The sequence below is a fragment of the Schistocerca piceifrons genome, chromosome 1 (assembly GCF_021461385.2).
Source record: "Schistocerca piceifrons isolate TAMUIC-IGC-003096 chromosome 1, iqSchPice1.1, whole genome shotgun sequence".
In the NCBI taxonomy this organism is placed as follows: Eukaryota; Metazoa; Arthropoda; class Insecta; order Orthoptera; family Acrididae; genus Schistocerca; species Schistocerca piceifrons.
In genome coordinates this window covers 1,141,655,048-1,141,670,303 of record NC_060138.1, presented here as the reverse complement: position 1 = coordinate 1,141,670,303, position 15,256 = coordinate 1,141,655,048, and the positions used below count along the sequence as shown (strand labels likewise).

The 15,256-nt window shown below is 42.0% G+C and overlaps 1 protein-coding gene across 1 annotated transcript in view; it reads right to left on the bottom strand.

Moving 5' to 3' along the window:
* Positions 1-3,553: 3,553 nt before the first annotated feature.
* The window catches only part of LOC124778484 (mite allergen Der f 3-like), a 51,802-nt gene continuing 40,099 nt past the window's right edge, over positions 3,554-15,256 (bottom strand). Inside the window, exons 5-6 of the mRNA XM_047253647.1 lie at positions 13,165-13,320; positions 3,554-3,715 (exon numbers count right to left, since the gene is read on the bottom strand). Of these exons, the coding sequence (XP_047109603.1) occupies positions 3,554-3,715; positions 13,165-13,320 (318 nt within the window). The remainder of the gene's footprint in view (positions 3,716-13,164; positions 13,321-15,256) is intronic.

The window sequence follows — 15,256 nt, the reverse complement described above, 5'->3', positions numbered from 1 at the left end:
ATGCGTGGTGTGGCTTGTCTGTAAGGGGACTCATTCGGCCTTTCCGCCTTGAAGGTACTGTTACTGGAGAAACGTACCTAACAATGCTTGCTGACTGCATATACCCTGCCATTCGTGCATTATTAGGTAATGATGAGTTTTATTTCCAACAAGATGGCGCCCCGCTGCACTATCATAGGGACGTACGAGCATACTTGGATCACAATGTGCCAGGCCAGTGGATAGGATGCAGGGGACCAATCGAGTTTCCTGCACGCTCTCCAGACCTCACGCCGCTGGATTTCTTCTTATGGAGCACAGTAAAAGATGAGGTGTACAAACGTAAACCACGTAACCTGGACACACTTTGGAATGAGATTCAGGTGGTGTGCGCAGAAATCTCATTGGACAATTTGGTACGATGTATGGAATCAGTGGTGACTCGTAGTCAGAAATGTATTCATGCTGAAAGCCACCAGTTTGAACGTTAATCACATTTGCAAAGTACATTTATTTTTCCAATTGGACATTAGGCTTTCCATTTTCAGAAATTTAACATTGTAGAACGGGAAATAAATTTTCTATGACGCTTCAAAGTGTGTATACACATTTTTTTGACGCCCCATATATATATATATATATATATATATATATATATATATATATATATATATAAAGAACAGCAAGTATTTGGAGGACCTAGTAGATAGTGTCGGAAGTTCCATGCGGCTTTTCGCGGATGATGCTGTAGTATACAGAGAAGTTGCAGCATTAGAAAATTGTAGCGAAATGCAGGAAGATCTGCAGCGGATAGGCACTTGGTGCAGGGAGTGGCAACTAAACCTTAACATAGACAAATGTAATGTATTGCGAATACATAGAAAGAAGGATCCTTTATTGTATGATTATATGATAGCGGAACAAACACTGGTAGCAGTTACTTCTGTAAAATATCTGGGAGTATGCGTGCGGAACGATTTGAAGTGGAATGATCATATAAAATTAATTGTTTGTAAGGCGGGTACCAGGTTGAGATTCATTGGGAGAGTCCTTAGAAAATGTAGTCCATCAACAATGGAGGTGGCTTTCAAAACACTCGTTCGACCTATACTCGAGTATTGCTCATCAGTGTGGGATCCGTACCAGATCGGGTTGACGGAGGAGATAGAGAAGATACAAAGAAGAGCGGCGCGTTTCGTCACAGGGTTATTTGGTAAGCGTGATAGCGTTACGGAGATGTTTAACAAACTCAAGTGGCAGACTCTTCAAGAGAGGCGCTCTACATCGCGGTGTAGCTTGCTCGCCAGGTTTCGAGAGGGTGCGTTTCTGGATGAGGTATCGAATATATTGCTTCCCCCTACTTATACCTCCCGAGGAGATCACGAATGTAAAATCAGAGAGATTAGAGCGCGCACGGAGGCTTTCAGACAGTCGTTCTTCCCGCGAACCATACGTGACTGGAATAGGAAAGGGAGGTAATGACAGTGGCACGTAAAGTGCCCTCCGCCACACACCGTTGGGTGGCTTGCGGAGTATAAATGCAGATGTAGATGCTACTTCTTATATGGGGGATGGTCATAAAGTGTAAATTATCATCGTGAAAAAAACGGCACATAATTAAATTTTTCTTTATTTACAGGTACATGCCTGGAGTCCTACTAGACGCTAAAATCACAGCGACGAAGTAGAAGCATTGTGGTGCGTCTCATTGATCTCATTTGATGAAGTAAAGTTTGGTGCAGGAATTAGTGTTTTTAAATTTGAAGGGGAGTAACGCTGATAAAATCGGTGCTGATTTGGTGAAGTGTACGGCAACTGTGCATCATCAAAGACATAGTATTTACGTATTTCACGTTATTACCAGACGAAACTACAATCATCTGGCCATAACTGTGGTTTCTTTGATTGTTCTAGGACATGGCTTATTGAACTACAAATTATGAAATATTAGTTCAATTTATTACATGAATGATAAAAAAATTTACTTACCTTCACACGGTCGTTTGCCACAGAAATGCTAGAATATTTACAACTGTCTTTGAGCATTAAAGCATCCCTTGATGCGTACTAACACAAACTCTTCTTCTGAAGTGCAACGCTGAACTACATTGCCATTTGTTACTTGAATAGCTTTTTAGTCCTATTCGACGAGTTGACTGTTTCAGTGGAAGTCACGAAGTTGGGCAGAGCGCTTCCACGCCTGGCTCTGTGTTGACCTCCGTGTGAGGGTGCCACATTTCAGAGAGAGAGAGAGAGAGAGGCATTGTCTGTAGCCTCTCCCATTTCTCATTGCGAATTGCAGTGACACCTCGCTGATGTTTGTGGCATCGATGAGCGTTGCCGACTTTGGTGTGGCACTGCGATCTCTGGTCGACAACGCGGTGCAGAGGCTTTCGGCGTGTTCAAGCAAGTCTGAATTACCAAGAAGAAATTGACAGGCAATCTCTCTCTGAAGAACCAGCAATTGCATCAGAAATTGACGCCCATGCTACTCGAAGACCGGCTTATCTTAAGTGAGGAACTAGTTAAGTCAGTGAAGGATCAGGTTTCAACACCTTGCAAGATGTTTTTAACATGAAAAAAATTATGGCCACCTGGATCGTTCCGTGACTGCCCGCACTGATTCTAAAATTCTGCCGAACCGAGGCAGCGGCGGAAATTTTGCAGCTGTGTCAGGCCAATCAAGATATTTTGTTCAGTCGCGTAATCACAATGAAAGAGTGCTGCGAGTACCACATGACACCGATCCAAAGCAGCAAAACAAGCAGTGAAACACGTGGATTCATATCTGTCGAGGAAAGAGGAGACCCAACCAACACCAGGCAGGGTTTTTGGACTATCATGGTTCGGAGCTATAACATTATGGTCAAAAACCATCACAGGGCCATTCTATGGAAATCACCCAAACACATCATGGGAGGCTGTCAAGACGAAGCATCAAGGAATGTTGTCTAAGAGCATTGTTTGCTCGTCGACATCTTCGCAGCTCATTGTGCACAGGACACAGAAACACATGCTGATTCTTTGGGCTATCAAACATCGTCTAAGCCTCTGTATTTTGTTGAAGTGGCACCCTGTGAGATCTTCCTGACTCCTCAGATGAAGAAATAGTAGTGTGGCAGGTGTAGCCACAGTGACAGGAGTTGGTTTTCGAGGCGGAATAATTTCCTGTAGAGCCCAAATGCAGACATCTACGCTCAAGGTCTCCGCCACGTCATCCATCGTTACGAAAAACGTGTCGTAGTGAGCGGTGATTATGTTCTGGGTGACTGACCCCTTCACCACTTTTCATGCTAACAGCTTGTTTTTTTTTTCCAGGTCATGCCTGAAATTTGCTGACTGACCCTCAGAACTGCATGTATTCACCTTGCTGTATAAGATTATCATTGAATGACAAGCATTAAAATGTAAAGAATGTCAGACTAATCCATTGCTACTTACGAAGTACAAGATAGCCGATAAACAAATTTTATTGTCACTTGTACATAGTTGTTAACATTCATAAGATATTGTAATAACATTAATTTTGATCAATATTTTTTAAAAAAATGTAGCAAATACAAATCCAACGGCGCTAGTGCGGCACCAGTGTTCCGTTGGTGTTCTCGATGATCCAGTCCACGTAGCTGGAGACACGGGTGCCGACTGAGGGGTACGGAGGGGCAGCGCATTCGTAGCCCCACGACACCATCCCCACAATCTTTCCCTCGTAGAGCAGAGGACCACCTGAATCACCCTGCAAAGATCACTGTATAAAGTCATTTGTGGTATGTGCAGAAAAACAGATCATTGAAAGCTATATTCTGACCATTCGTAACATAATACACGTTTCTTCTAGTGAAAACTATCAGTGATGCGGGTCTACTGCAGTTTGTAACGCCGGAAATGCACTCCTCCTATTTCCATCTATTGTACTATAAATTTTTTCTTATTTTGTTACCTGAAGAAATGACATTTCTGTGTCTTTATATATTGTAATTGTTTTACTATTTGTATATATATATATATATATATATATATATATATATATATATATATATATGTGTGTGTGTGTGTGTGTGTGTGTGTGTGTGTGTGCGTGTGTCTGTGTGTGTGTGTGCATTTATGTCGATGTATAACTGGTTTGTTTTGTAAATATTATTTGTATTTTTACCCTGGGTCTTGCCTTGGGAAAACTATGCTATCGAACGATTACATCGATAGGTCGTGTGGACAACCAAAGTGTTTAGGATCTTTGGTAGTGTTAACTCTGCCGCGTGGAGCGCGGGCAGAGCGGAGTCTGGCTGGAGTAGGGCGGTGGAGCAGGTGTGTTGAGTGACGCTCCCGCGAGTTGCCGCACTTTCGGGGTTTGGCAGCATGTAATTGCGCTCGACTCGCTATGATAGTTTCTGGCACGGCGTCGCGGACGGGAAACATTACCAGGCACACATCAAGAGCCCGTTTCCCCTGGTGACCATGTCGAGAAGAAGGTGCGCCAACATCCAGCTTCTGCAACAGCGACGGCCGACAATGAGTGACTGTCGCCACCTCCACGATCGACGACTTCAAACCTTCAATCAACCAACAAGGAAGACTGAAAGCACGTAAAGTTTTAGAACTGTATGGTAAACCTCAGCTTTTCAAACTATTCCATTAGCATCACTAAAATACAGCAACTTAGCATGAACCTTTGTTGCTCATTGTTCCAATTGCATTACCAAGCAGGGCCCCTTCCGTTTCCGAAATGAACTCGAGTGTCGTTGAAATTCAAACGGCAGCATTAAAGTAATATCATTTGATTTTACTGGTGTAATTTCGAAGTTCAGTTAAGGTTTTCATAGCTGGCTACAATATTTAGATTACACAAGCACAAAGTAAGAGTGCGAGTTTTGTTACCATATTTTAGCTTACCTGCGATTGCAGTTCAGTTTGGTACGCACTAAATTTTACTATTGTTAATTGTTCAGAATCATTTAATTCAAGTTCAAAGTTAAATCTCTCATTTCTAAATTGTGCAGATTCAAGTAGCTTTTGAAATGATTGTTGAGGTAGCCCAAGACTAACCTTATTTTATTGAATTTCGTAGCGCTTCAGAAACAAAGTTCAGTTTTAATTTCAGTCACTAAACTAACTTTCAATTTTCCGAATTTATTAATGCTTTTGCTAAATTAAGTCAGAGTGTAGCGAAATTTATTACTTCTGAGAAACATTCAGTTTTCACACAATGCGTGTCAACCTTCAGTTGCCACGCTTTTAGTGCAAATTATATGTGCAATAATCTTTCTTTTTCAGTTATCATAGTAGTTGTCCATAGGACTGGCGACCGTATTAATTTCCACCAGTTTCACTTGCATTTTTCCTTTGATTTAGATGTAACCATTTCCTCCCTCTTTACCGACAGATTAACTTCGGTGACGATTGCTTTTTCCAAATTTCCATTAGGTACACGCAGTTTAATTTTTACTGTCATTAAGGTCGATAAGTAAGGGAGTGGTTACAAGTCCACATCCTTAAATATGTAATATAAATACGTTAATCAACAGACGGAGTACAATCGTCATTTTAGACTACGGGTCTATGAAAAAAATTGTATAGCATGCGTTCTAGAATGTAGTTTGAGCTTACTTCTGTTAAAATACAATTTTGAAATAAAGTTCATGATATTGTCTCCAACTCATTCTGATACTATTTTATATGCTACGAAATCTTTGTCTGCCATGCAGGAAAGAAAAGTTACAAATCTAACTCTCAAGTAGTTAGCCTTTTAATTACTTTAGTATAAATCAATAATGTTTACTGATATACATTCCTCTGATGAATGAAAATATATAACAAGCAAAAACCTAGTTATGGTTAATGAGCGTTAAGACATTTTAATATAACTTCAGGTCTTTAACATTTTCATACACATCACATGTGTCATTTAAGCTCGATTTCTGTCCAGAGAGACGAAGAAATGCTGAAGACACGGAATGAAATTCACTATCATTATGTATTTTCTGGACCGTACTGCAACCTCATACAGATATTAGTAGAAATATTGGTTTAAGTGTGTAATAGTGTACTGTTACTGAAGAATTTCCTTTTTTTTAACTGAGTTAATCTTTTTATGTTTGACATAATTCGATGATAGATTCTTATCAATTTTCTAATGATTCCATTCACAGTGATATTACAGAAACTTATACAGAAGGAAAGAATGTATTGTGAGGCAAAAATTCAGAGAATTGTAGAAAAATCTCTAATTTATTACTCAGATGTCATCAGTACCAGAAAACAACTTAGAGCTGTGCACCGGTATACAGCATGTTTCAAAAGATTGCCACAAAAGTGAACTATCTAACAGAGGAGTCGAAGTACAACCAGTTTGTAACAGGAACTACACTACCGGTCATTAAAATTCCTACACCACGAGATGACGTGCTACAGACGCGAAATTTAACCGACAGGAAAAATATGCTGTGATATGCAAATGATTAGCTTTTCAGAGCATTCACACAAGGATGGCACTGGTGGCGACACCTACAACGTGCTGACATGAGGAAAGTTTCCAACCGATTTCTCATACACAAACAGCAGTTGACCGGCGTTGCCTGGTGAAACGTTGTTGTGATGCCTCGTGTAAGGAGGAGAAATGCGTACCATCACGTTTCCGACTTTGATAAAGGTCGGATTGTAGCCTATCGCGATTGCGGTTTATCGTATAGCGACATTGCTGCTCGCGTTGGTCGAGATCCAATGACTGTTAGCAGAATATGGAATCAGTGGGTTCAGGAGGGTAACAAGGAACGCCGTGCTGGATCCCAATGGCCTCGTATCATTAGCAGTCGAGATGACAGGCATCTTACCCGCATGGCTGTAACGCATCGTGCAGCCACGTCTCGATCCCTGAGTCAACAGATGGGGACGTTTGTAAGACAACAACCATCTGTACGAACAGTTCGACGACGTTTGTAGCAGCAGGGACTATCAGCTCGGAGACCACGGCTGCGGTTACCCTTGACGCTGCATCACAGACAGGAGCGCCTGCGATGGTGTACTGCCGGTCGGAGTGGCCGTGCGGTTCTAGGCACTACTGTCTGGAACCGAGCGACCGCTACGGTCGCAGGTTCGAATCCTGCCTCGGGCATGGATGTGTGTGATGTCCTTAGGTTAGTTAGGTTTAATTAGTTCTAAGTTCTAAACGACTGATGACCTCAGAAGTTAAGTCGCATAGTGCTCAGAGCCAATTGAACCGATGGTGTACTCAACGACGAACCTGGGAGCACGAATGGCAAAACGTCATTTTTTTCGGATGAATCCAGGTTCTGTTTACAGCATCATGATGGTCGCATCCGTGTTTGGCGACATCGCGGTAAACGCACATTGGAAGCGTGTATTCGTCATCGCCATACTGGCGTATCACCCGGCATAATTTTATGGGGTGCCATTGGTTTAAGTCTCGGTCACCTCTCGTTCGCATTGACGGCACTTTGAACAGTGGACGTTACATTTCAGATGTGTTACGACCCGTAGCTCTACTCTTCATTCGATCCCAGTGAATCCCTACATTTCAGCAGGATAATGCACGACCGCATGTTGCAGGTCCTGTACGGACCTTTCTGGATACGGAAAATATTCGACTACTGCCCTGGCCAGCACATTCTCCAAATCTCTCACCAATTGGAAACGTCTGGTCAATGGTGGCCAAGCAACTGGCTCGTCACAATACGCCAGTCACTACTCTTGATGAACTGTGGTATCGTGTTGAAGCTGCATCGGCAACTGTAGCTGTACACGCCATCCAAGCTCTGTTTGACTCAATGCCCAGGCGTATCAAGGCGGTTATTACGGCCAGAGGTGGTTGTTCTGGGTACTGATTTCTCAGGATCTATGCACCCAAATTGCGTGAAAATGTAATCATATGTCAGTTCTAGTATAATATACTTGGCCAACGAATACCCGTTTATCATCTGCATTTCTTCTTGGTGTAGCAATTTTAATGGCCAGTAGTGTAATCGTACTGAAAGTAATTCGGAACCAGATAAAGCTTTTTAATGCCAAAAACAAAATAACAAGGATAATTGATACACAAGCGCCATGAGTTCATCGAAGTACTGTACTGTTTGTTTAACAGTGTTTTACATTACAGAACGTGTTTAATATGGCTACCACCATATGCAGTACGTCGTAGAAAATTCTGACGGACTGCACAAAGTGCATCAGGCAGCGCACAAAATTTATCATCAGAGGTTGCAAGTGCACTGGAGAGGCGTGTTTGAGTGAGGAACTGGTGTCACGTACAAGAGGCATTGGATTTTCCCCACCAAAAATAAAAAAAAAAGATTAGAACTACTGTTTCAGTCCAACACGAGCAGAGTCAAAAATGCGCATCACATATTACACTATCCAGTCACACAAATGTTATGTCCGACGTCGACGTGCACTAACCACTACAGACGGCATGTGGCAGCACTAGCAGTGGAAGCTGTACAAAGTGTGCCGTTGGGACACGGAAAACAAGGCAGTCGTTGTCTTAATGTGGAAACGGATAAATTTCCCTGAGGTCCAACGAAAGGGTATGATCAAAGGCTTTCGAGCCAAGGTTGGAAGTATTACCGAAACGGCTAAGTGTGTAAACTGCCGGCGCGCCGCCGTGGTTAAAGTGTACAGGGCACGGCAAAATAGCGACATACAAGACCGGCGCCGAATAAACTGTGGCGCACCACGTGCCGTAGATGACAGGGGTGAACGGAGGCTGCGGTGGCGTGTACGGGAAAATAGAAGTGCAGCTGTTGAGCAGCTGACAGCGCATACGAACCAACAGGTACCAACTGTGTCCGCTCAATGACCCACCTGGAGGTCCACTGAGCGGCGATAGGTGGCCTTTCCAGGTGAATCACTTTTCGTGCTCCGTCGGTCAAATAAACCTTGGCGTTTACGGCCTGAAACGTCTGGAACCAAACACATTGCAACAATTATCAGAAGCGTCCATGTCGGAGGAGGGAGACGTTATAGTCTGAGGAACGGTTTCGTTGCATTCCCTGAGCGAGACCGTCGTTCTTGAAGGAACAGTGGATCAAGGCAAGTATGCATCTGTCCTTGGGGCCATGCTCGCCCCTGCATGCAGTTCGTTTTCTCTCGACACGATAGCAACTACCAGCAGGAGAATACAACGTGTCACACAGCTCGCAGTACATGTGCTTGGTTCTAAGAGCACCACAATAAGTTTACCGTACTCCCGTGGCCACCAAACTTCCCGGATTAAAAACCCAGTCCAGAATCTGAGGGCACCTCCATCGGGCTGTTCATGCCATGAACCCTAAACCCAAAAACGTAGCGCAGCTGGCCACGGCGTTGGAATTGGTATGGCTCCACATCCCTGTCGATACTTTCTGCAACCTCATTGACTCTCTTCCTGTACGTAAGCAGTCCCTGCTGCAAAGGTTGGTGGTACAGGCTTTCGACTGGTGGACACATTAATATTACTAGACAGTATATAACGAAATGTATCTATTTAACTGATGAAGATGAGAAATGACCAACTCGTCATTTTATGTTTAATTGTCTGTCTCTACACGCGCCATTCTGCACTTTGTTTTCTGGAAGCAAGAGAATAATCATATAGTATGCAAAGTGTATTTGTTCCTTAAAGCTGGTGGACGTCGTTTCGCAAGAAGAAAGTCGTCTTTCTTCCAAAGGCGACCGTGTAGCACTCTCGTACTGTCTGCATCGATTCGCTACAGAGGCTGTAGCATGCTTCTCGGTCGCTTCTGTTTCCTCATCCAATCCTGCCTGGTGAAGATTTCAAATACTCTAGTAGTCATGTACAACAAGTGATGTGATATTCCACCACAGAATCTTCCTGTCACAACCTCAACTTTTTCCCATACGACGATCAATAAAATCGAATACGAAATGCAGAAGCAAAACCTTCAAAAGTCAGGATCGAAATTTTATGTATGATGACCGTCATCGGATCTGTACGCACATAGACCGAAAATACAAAGGCAATCAGTTCAGATCAATAGGGTAAGGTACGTATTTACACAACATGGATATGTAAAACATACCTCATGCAAGTACACCTCAATAAATCTCCATCATATGTGCAATATATTGTGTCAAACCGAAACACATCATTACAGGTACAGGAAGAAAGTGATACATCGATATGTCACCAATACAACATCATTTACATAAAATATCTTGCATGTTGCACCGACTGCACAAGCTTATATTCACATAGCAGATGAAAGACGAATGAGAGTCACTAGTCAAAAACAAAAATGTTACGAACTACCAGAATGTGGCAATGCAGTAGTAAACATACAGAAAAACAGCCGTACTGTATAAAGCATAAGGAAAAAGTTACAGCCTAGGGGTGCACAAAACAATGCAACATACACAATCTTGTATGTAAGTATATATGCCACTGAATCCAAAACGAGTATAACAAAATTCCACTTATAACTTTTTAATTTTTTAAGAATTTTAGAACTGCAATTCTTATAGAAATGTAAAAGAAATTACTGTATGTCAAATGTACTAACTTACTGCATATAAAGTCAAAATAGTTGTAATGCAAGTACAATGTGAAAAGCATATCGCCACTGAATAACGTTACAAAATATCACCCGAGCTTCATGTGCTAAGAATACAGGAACAATCAATATAGTACATGTCATGATGTACGTAGGTAACCAAAGGGAACAACGAAAATACTGAATTCACAAAACACTGTATAGACTACAAATTACAGTACTGTAGACTAACAACAGGACAACACAAGGTTAAGGCGCTGCAGTAACATTGTGCTCGAAGTCTACGTCTGATGCAATAAGCTACTTGTATAATGCCAGAAACTGAGAATTGAAGAAGTGTATACAAATAATTGGTAATATAGCGCTATGAGTGGAATATGGATGTAACTGTCATTAAATTATTTACATATATGAGCGTATAAGAACATGGTAGCTAAAAGTATAGTTACAGAGTATATATATATATATATATATATATATATATATATATATATAGAGAGAGAGAGAGAGAGAGAGAGAGAGAGAGAGAGAGAGAGTCACTACCACAAAGAACGGTATCAGAAACGTAAAATAGACCAATAACATGAACGACGTTAAAGTGATCAATTGACGTAATATGAAAAGAAATAAACAGGTAACACTGTAATAAGAGATGCATAGTACAACACTACGTCTAGGTGCTAACATGACGATGTGCTTGTGGTCTACGTTAGGCGTATTAAATATGCAATGTGAGACCACGGAATAAGTAATGAATAACTGCAAATAAATAATTTACAGTGGAGTTATATATAAGTACGATGTCACAAAGAATAAAACGTAATTAGATGTGCAATTATGTAATAATGTCGTGTAACCCAGTGTGTACATGACTCCTGGCTGTAACCCTATTTTTACGTGGCTAGTGGTCATACCACAATGTCTAAGTGATAGTAGTGAACATCGCACAAAGAAATATAATTTTAGAAGTAGTTAATTACAGTACTTAAATTAAGAAGTAGTGCAATATTATGTTTATGAAATCACTCTAAACCATCTCCATTCCTTGTCTGTTACGACCATTTTACGGCCACTGTTCACACGCCATGTAACACTGGCTGCAATCGTACACTATTCCTTGTACACACGTTGTACAGTTCCAGTAATATGCCAACAAATCGAGATACTTTATTCACCGTATGGTCGTGGGCATGTCCAAATATGAGGGTTCGATTCTGTCATTCTGTCACATCTCCACTTCATTGACATGAGTAGAGAGCCACACGACCACATAGTACCAGTTGTGGACAGTCCATAACGCAGCATAACAACCAGTGAGCTCTTTTAAGGATGATTTTGTGGCCTCCAGTCCGAAGACTGGTTCAATGCAGCTCTCCATCTTACTCTAAGCCGTGCAAGTCTCTTCATCTCCGAGTAACTAATGAAACCTACATCCTTCTGAATTTGCTTATGAATTCATCTCTTGTTCTCCCTCTACGATTTTACTCCCCACGCTTCTCACCAGTACTAAATTGGTGATTCCTTGGTGTCTCAGAACGTGTCCTATCAACCTATCCCTTCTTTAGACAGGTTGTGCCACAAATTTATCTTCTCTCCAATTCTATTCAGCATCTCCTCATTAGTTACGTGACCTCCTCATCTAATCTTCATCATTCATTTGCATTTCAAAAGCGATATTGCAGTGCCCATGTTATTCTGATTACGATACAAAGTTCCTTTGGACATGTATGCATGCATACATGCACTGCGGCTACCACAGCCGTTACGAAACACATCAAATGAATTCGCAATTGCGAATAAGGGGTACCATCAGCTGTAAAATGGAATGACGACAGTGAAAATTTGTGCCTGAACGGGACTCGAACCCGGATCTCCCACTTATCGCGAGCGATCGCCTTGCCATTTGGCTATCCGAGCACGACTAACAGTGAGACCAGTAGCGCTTGGTTAAAGTCATATGAAGGTTTGGGTCTGGCCGTGAGCCCTACACGGATAGCCATATGGTAAGGCTACCGCTCGGGATACGCAGAACATCGGGGTTCGAGTCCCGTGCGGCACAAATTTTCGTCGTCGTCATTCCATTCTACAGCTGTTGGTAAACCTTATTCACAATTGCGAATTCATTTGATGTGATACTTGTCAAAAGCTGCTGTCCTCTTTTTGTCTAAACTATTAATCGTCCATGTTTCACTTCCACAAATAACTACACACCGTGTAAATACTTCCACGAAATAATTCCTGACACTTAAATCCATACTCCATGTGAACAAACTTCTCTTCTTCAGAAACGCCTTTCTTACCATTGCCAGTCTATATTTTACATCCTCTCTGCTTCGACTATCATCAGTTGTTTTGCTGCCCAAACACAGGACTCACCTACTACTTTAAGTGTCTCATTTTCTAATCTAATTCCCACAGAATCACCTGATTTAGTTCGACTGTATTTCATTATCCTCGTTTTGCTTTTAGTGATGTTCATCTTATATCCTCCTTTCAGGACACTGTCCATTCCTTGTTTGTCTACTGAGTTTATTTAAATGCTATGACTGAATTTAACTGCATAGTAAGAAGTCAATTGTCAGAGCCAAAGTCACGTATTTCTACATCGACCCACGAGCTGCAGTACTTCATGTGTGTTCCTCGCCCGCATATACTTTTCCCTACCGGTCTGCTCTTTACTTACGTTACAGGAGCCGTAGTTTAGATCCTCGAAACGAGCAGCGCAGATCTGCGTAGGGTGGACAGGGTAGCCATAGTCATTCCACACTGCCTCGCATTCCTCTTGGTTTACTATTTGAAGGTCCACTTTGCGCAGCTCAACTGAACTCAGCCCTTGGTACTGTGGAAAAGGAAGAGTCTTTGCTTATACTAGTGCTATGGTAATAAGTTCCAGTTTTCAAAACTTGTGATTTAGCATATGGCAATATATAACGTAAGTCACATTTAATACCTTCGATTATAGAAATGCCCTAAATTTTAAAACAATATAGAATTAAATAATAAAGAACGCTATGACATACTTTCTAACTTAGTTATCATCTGACATGTAAAGTCTGGAGTTGCAGTATTTTTTGACAAGCACAGTCTGCAAACAGCTACCATAGAGCTCCACTCTCCAGTAGTGATAGAGAATAGCTTTAAGGTCTCTGTCATCTAAAGAAAGGATGCACAGACCACAGTCCGCCATTCGCCGATCTTTCTCGCAATGTATTTTTTTTTTTATTTTTTTATTTTTTTACTTATCTTTCAGCCACTCCTGGAGAAAATTCAGCTGTTCAGATAGTAAATCGTTTGTTTCTTTTTCTTTCTTAGCTTTTGCTACGTAAATAAAATTATTTGAAGTCAACTATTAACTTTAAGTGTAGCTTTGTTGATTCACAATTAATTATATGGTTTTTTCTTTTACTTAAACTGTCTCTTTCTTTTAAATTTATGCTGCTGCAGTTTTATGTGTTTTGTGTGCGTTTTGAGGGGATGTATTACAAGAGTGTGTGAAACGTCATCTTCAAAGAGAGTTGGCATATCTTAACGTTTGAAACATGTGCGCGCGCAAATCGCGGCATCCGCCATTAGTTCCTGGGTACCGACCAATAGAATTCCAGCTGTTTGTCCGTTAGTGGTCTAAGCTTTGCGGCGAGGTCAAACTGAATGTGACAGCTGTTATAGCAAGATCGTTGTGTTTACATCGCACTTAGTTACGTTACCACTCTTTCATAAGTAATAACTTGGTTGTTGGTGATCACACGGATACGTGAACAGACGTAAGTGTAATCCTACAGCATTTACTAGGTTATTAGCAGAATTGCGTGTGATTTACATGATTTAGTGACCAGACTGAATCACATTTTCCTCATCCACACAATTCGGAAGTAAAACTAGTTGTTCTGTGGCGAAATTATCAGACAGCAAGTTAGTTAGGTTATTTCTAAGAAACCCTCGTATAAACACACGGTCTATAATCTCACGAAGTATACTCCTGAGAACCGTTTTGTGCACAAGCCACGCCAGTCTAGCTGGCACTGAGGCAACGGCGCGCCATTCCATCTTCCAAGTGATCCTCGGACAGAAAAAGTCGAGCAATGCACGTTCATGCTGTGGCGCGATTGGAAGACGTGCTAGAGGCGTGCATGCCCATGGTTCCACTGCTAATAATCGGTTCGCAACAGTTCGTGTTGACACGTCTAGCCTCACAAGCCCACTTATCTGTGCTGTTGTAGCTGTACGATCTGTCACAGCTGCCCTTACTACATGACGATCATGGTAGGCGTCTGTGCCACGTGGGCGCCAGAGCCTCGTCTGCGGATGTGAGTACGTTCATGTGACCACTGACACCGGTGTCGTCCAATTTGTGAGGCAATTCTTCGAAAGCAGCATCACGCCATTCGGAAGGCCACAATTTGACCACTTTCAAATTCGCTCAGTTTGACGTAGGAAGCACGGGTGCATCTCCGTGGGATGGTCGTCTGAGTGCCTCACACGTCTGCACCACACTAAGCCTTCTGGCTGCCAACATTCCCTATTAAAGGGTAGACACATATGGCGCTCTGCTAGCTAAGCCAATACGCTGTCTGTTGCCTGACGATGTAGAAACCATTATCAGAACAGTCGTGGACAAAACGAGCGAGACCCCTCGCCTTTTCGTTATGCTGATCCGCACAGCTTTAAAGTCTGCTACACAGCATAACAGCCAAGACGACGAAGTGCTACCAATATGCTATGCACAGGCGTGAAATTGAAAAACTATCCGAAATCTGTTAGACTGTTTTCAATCATTT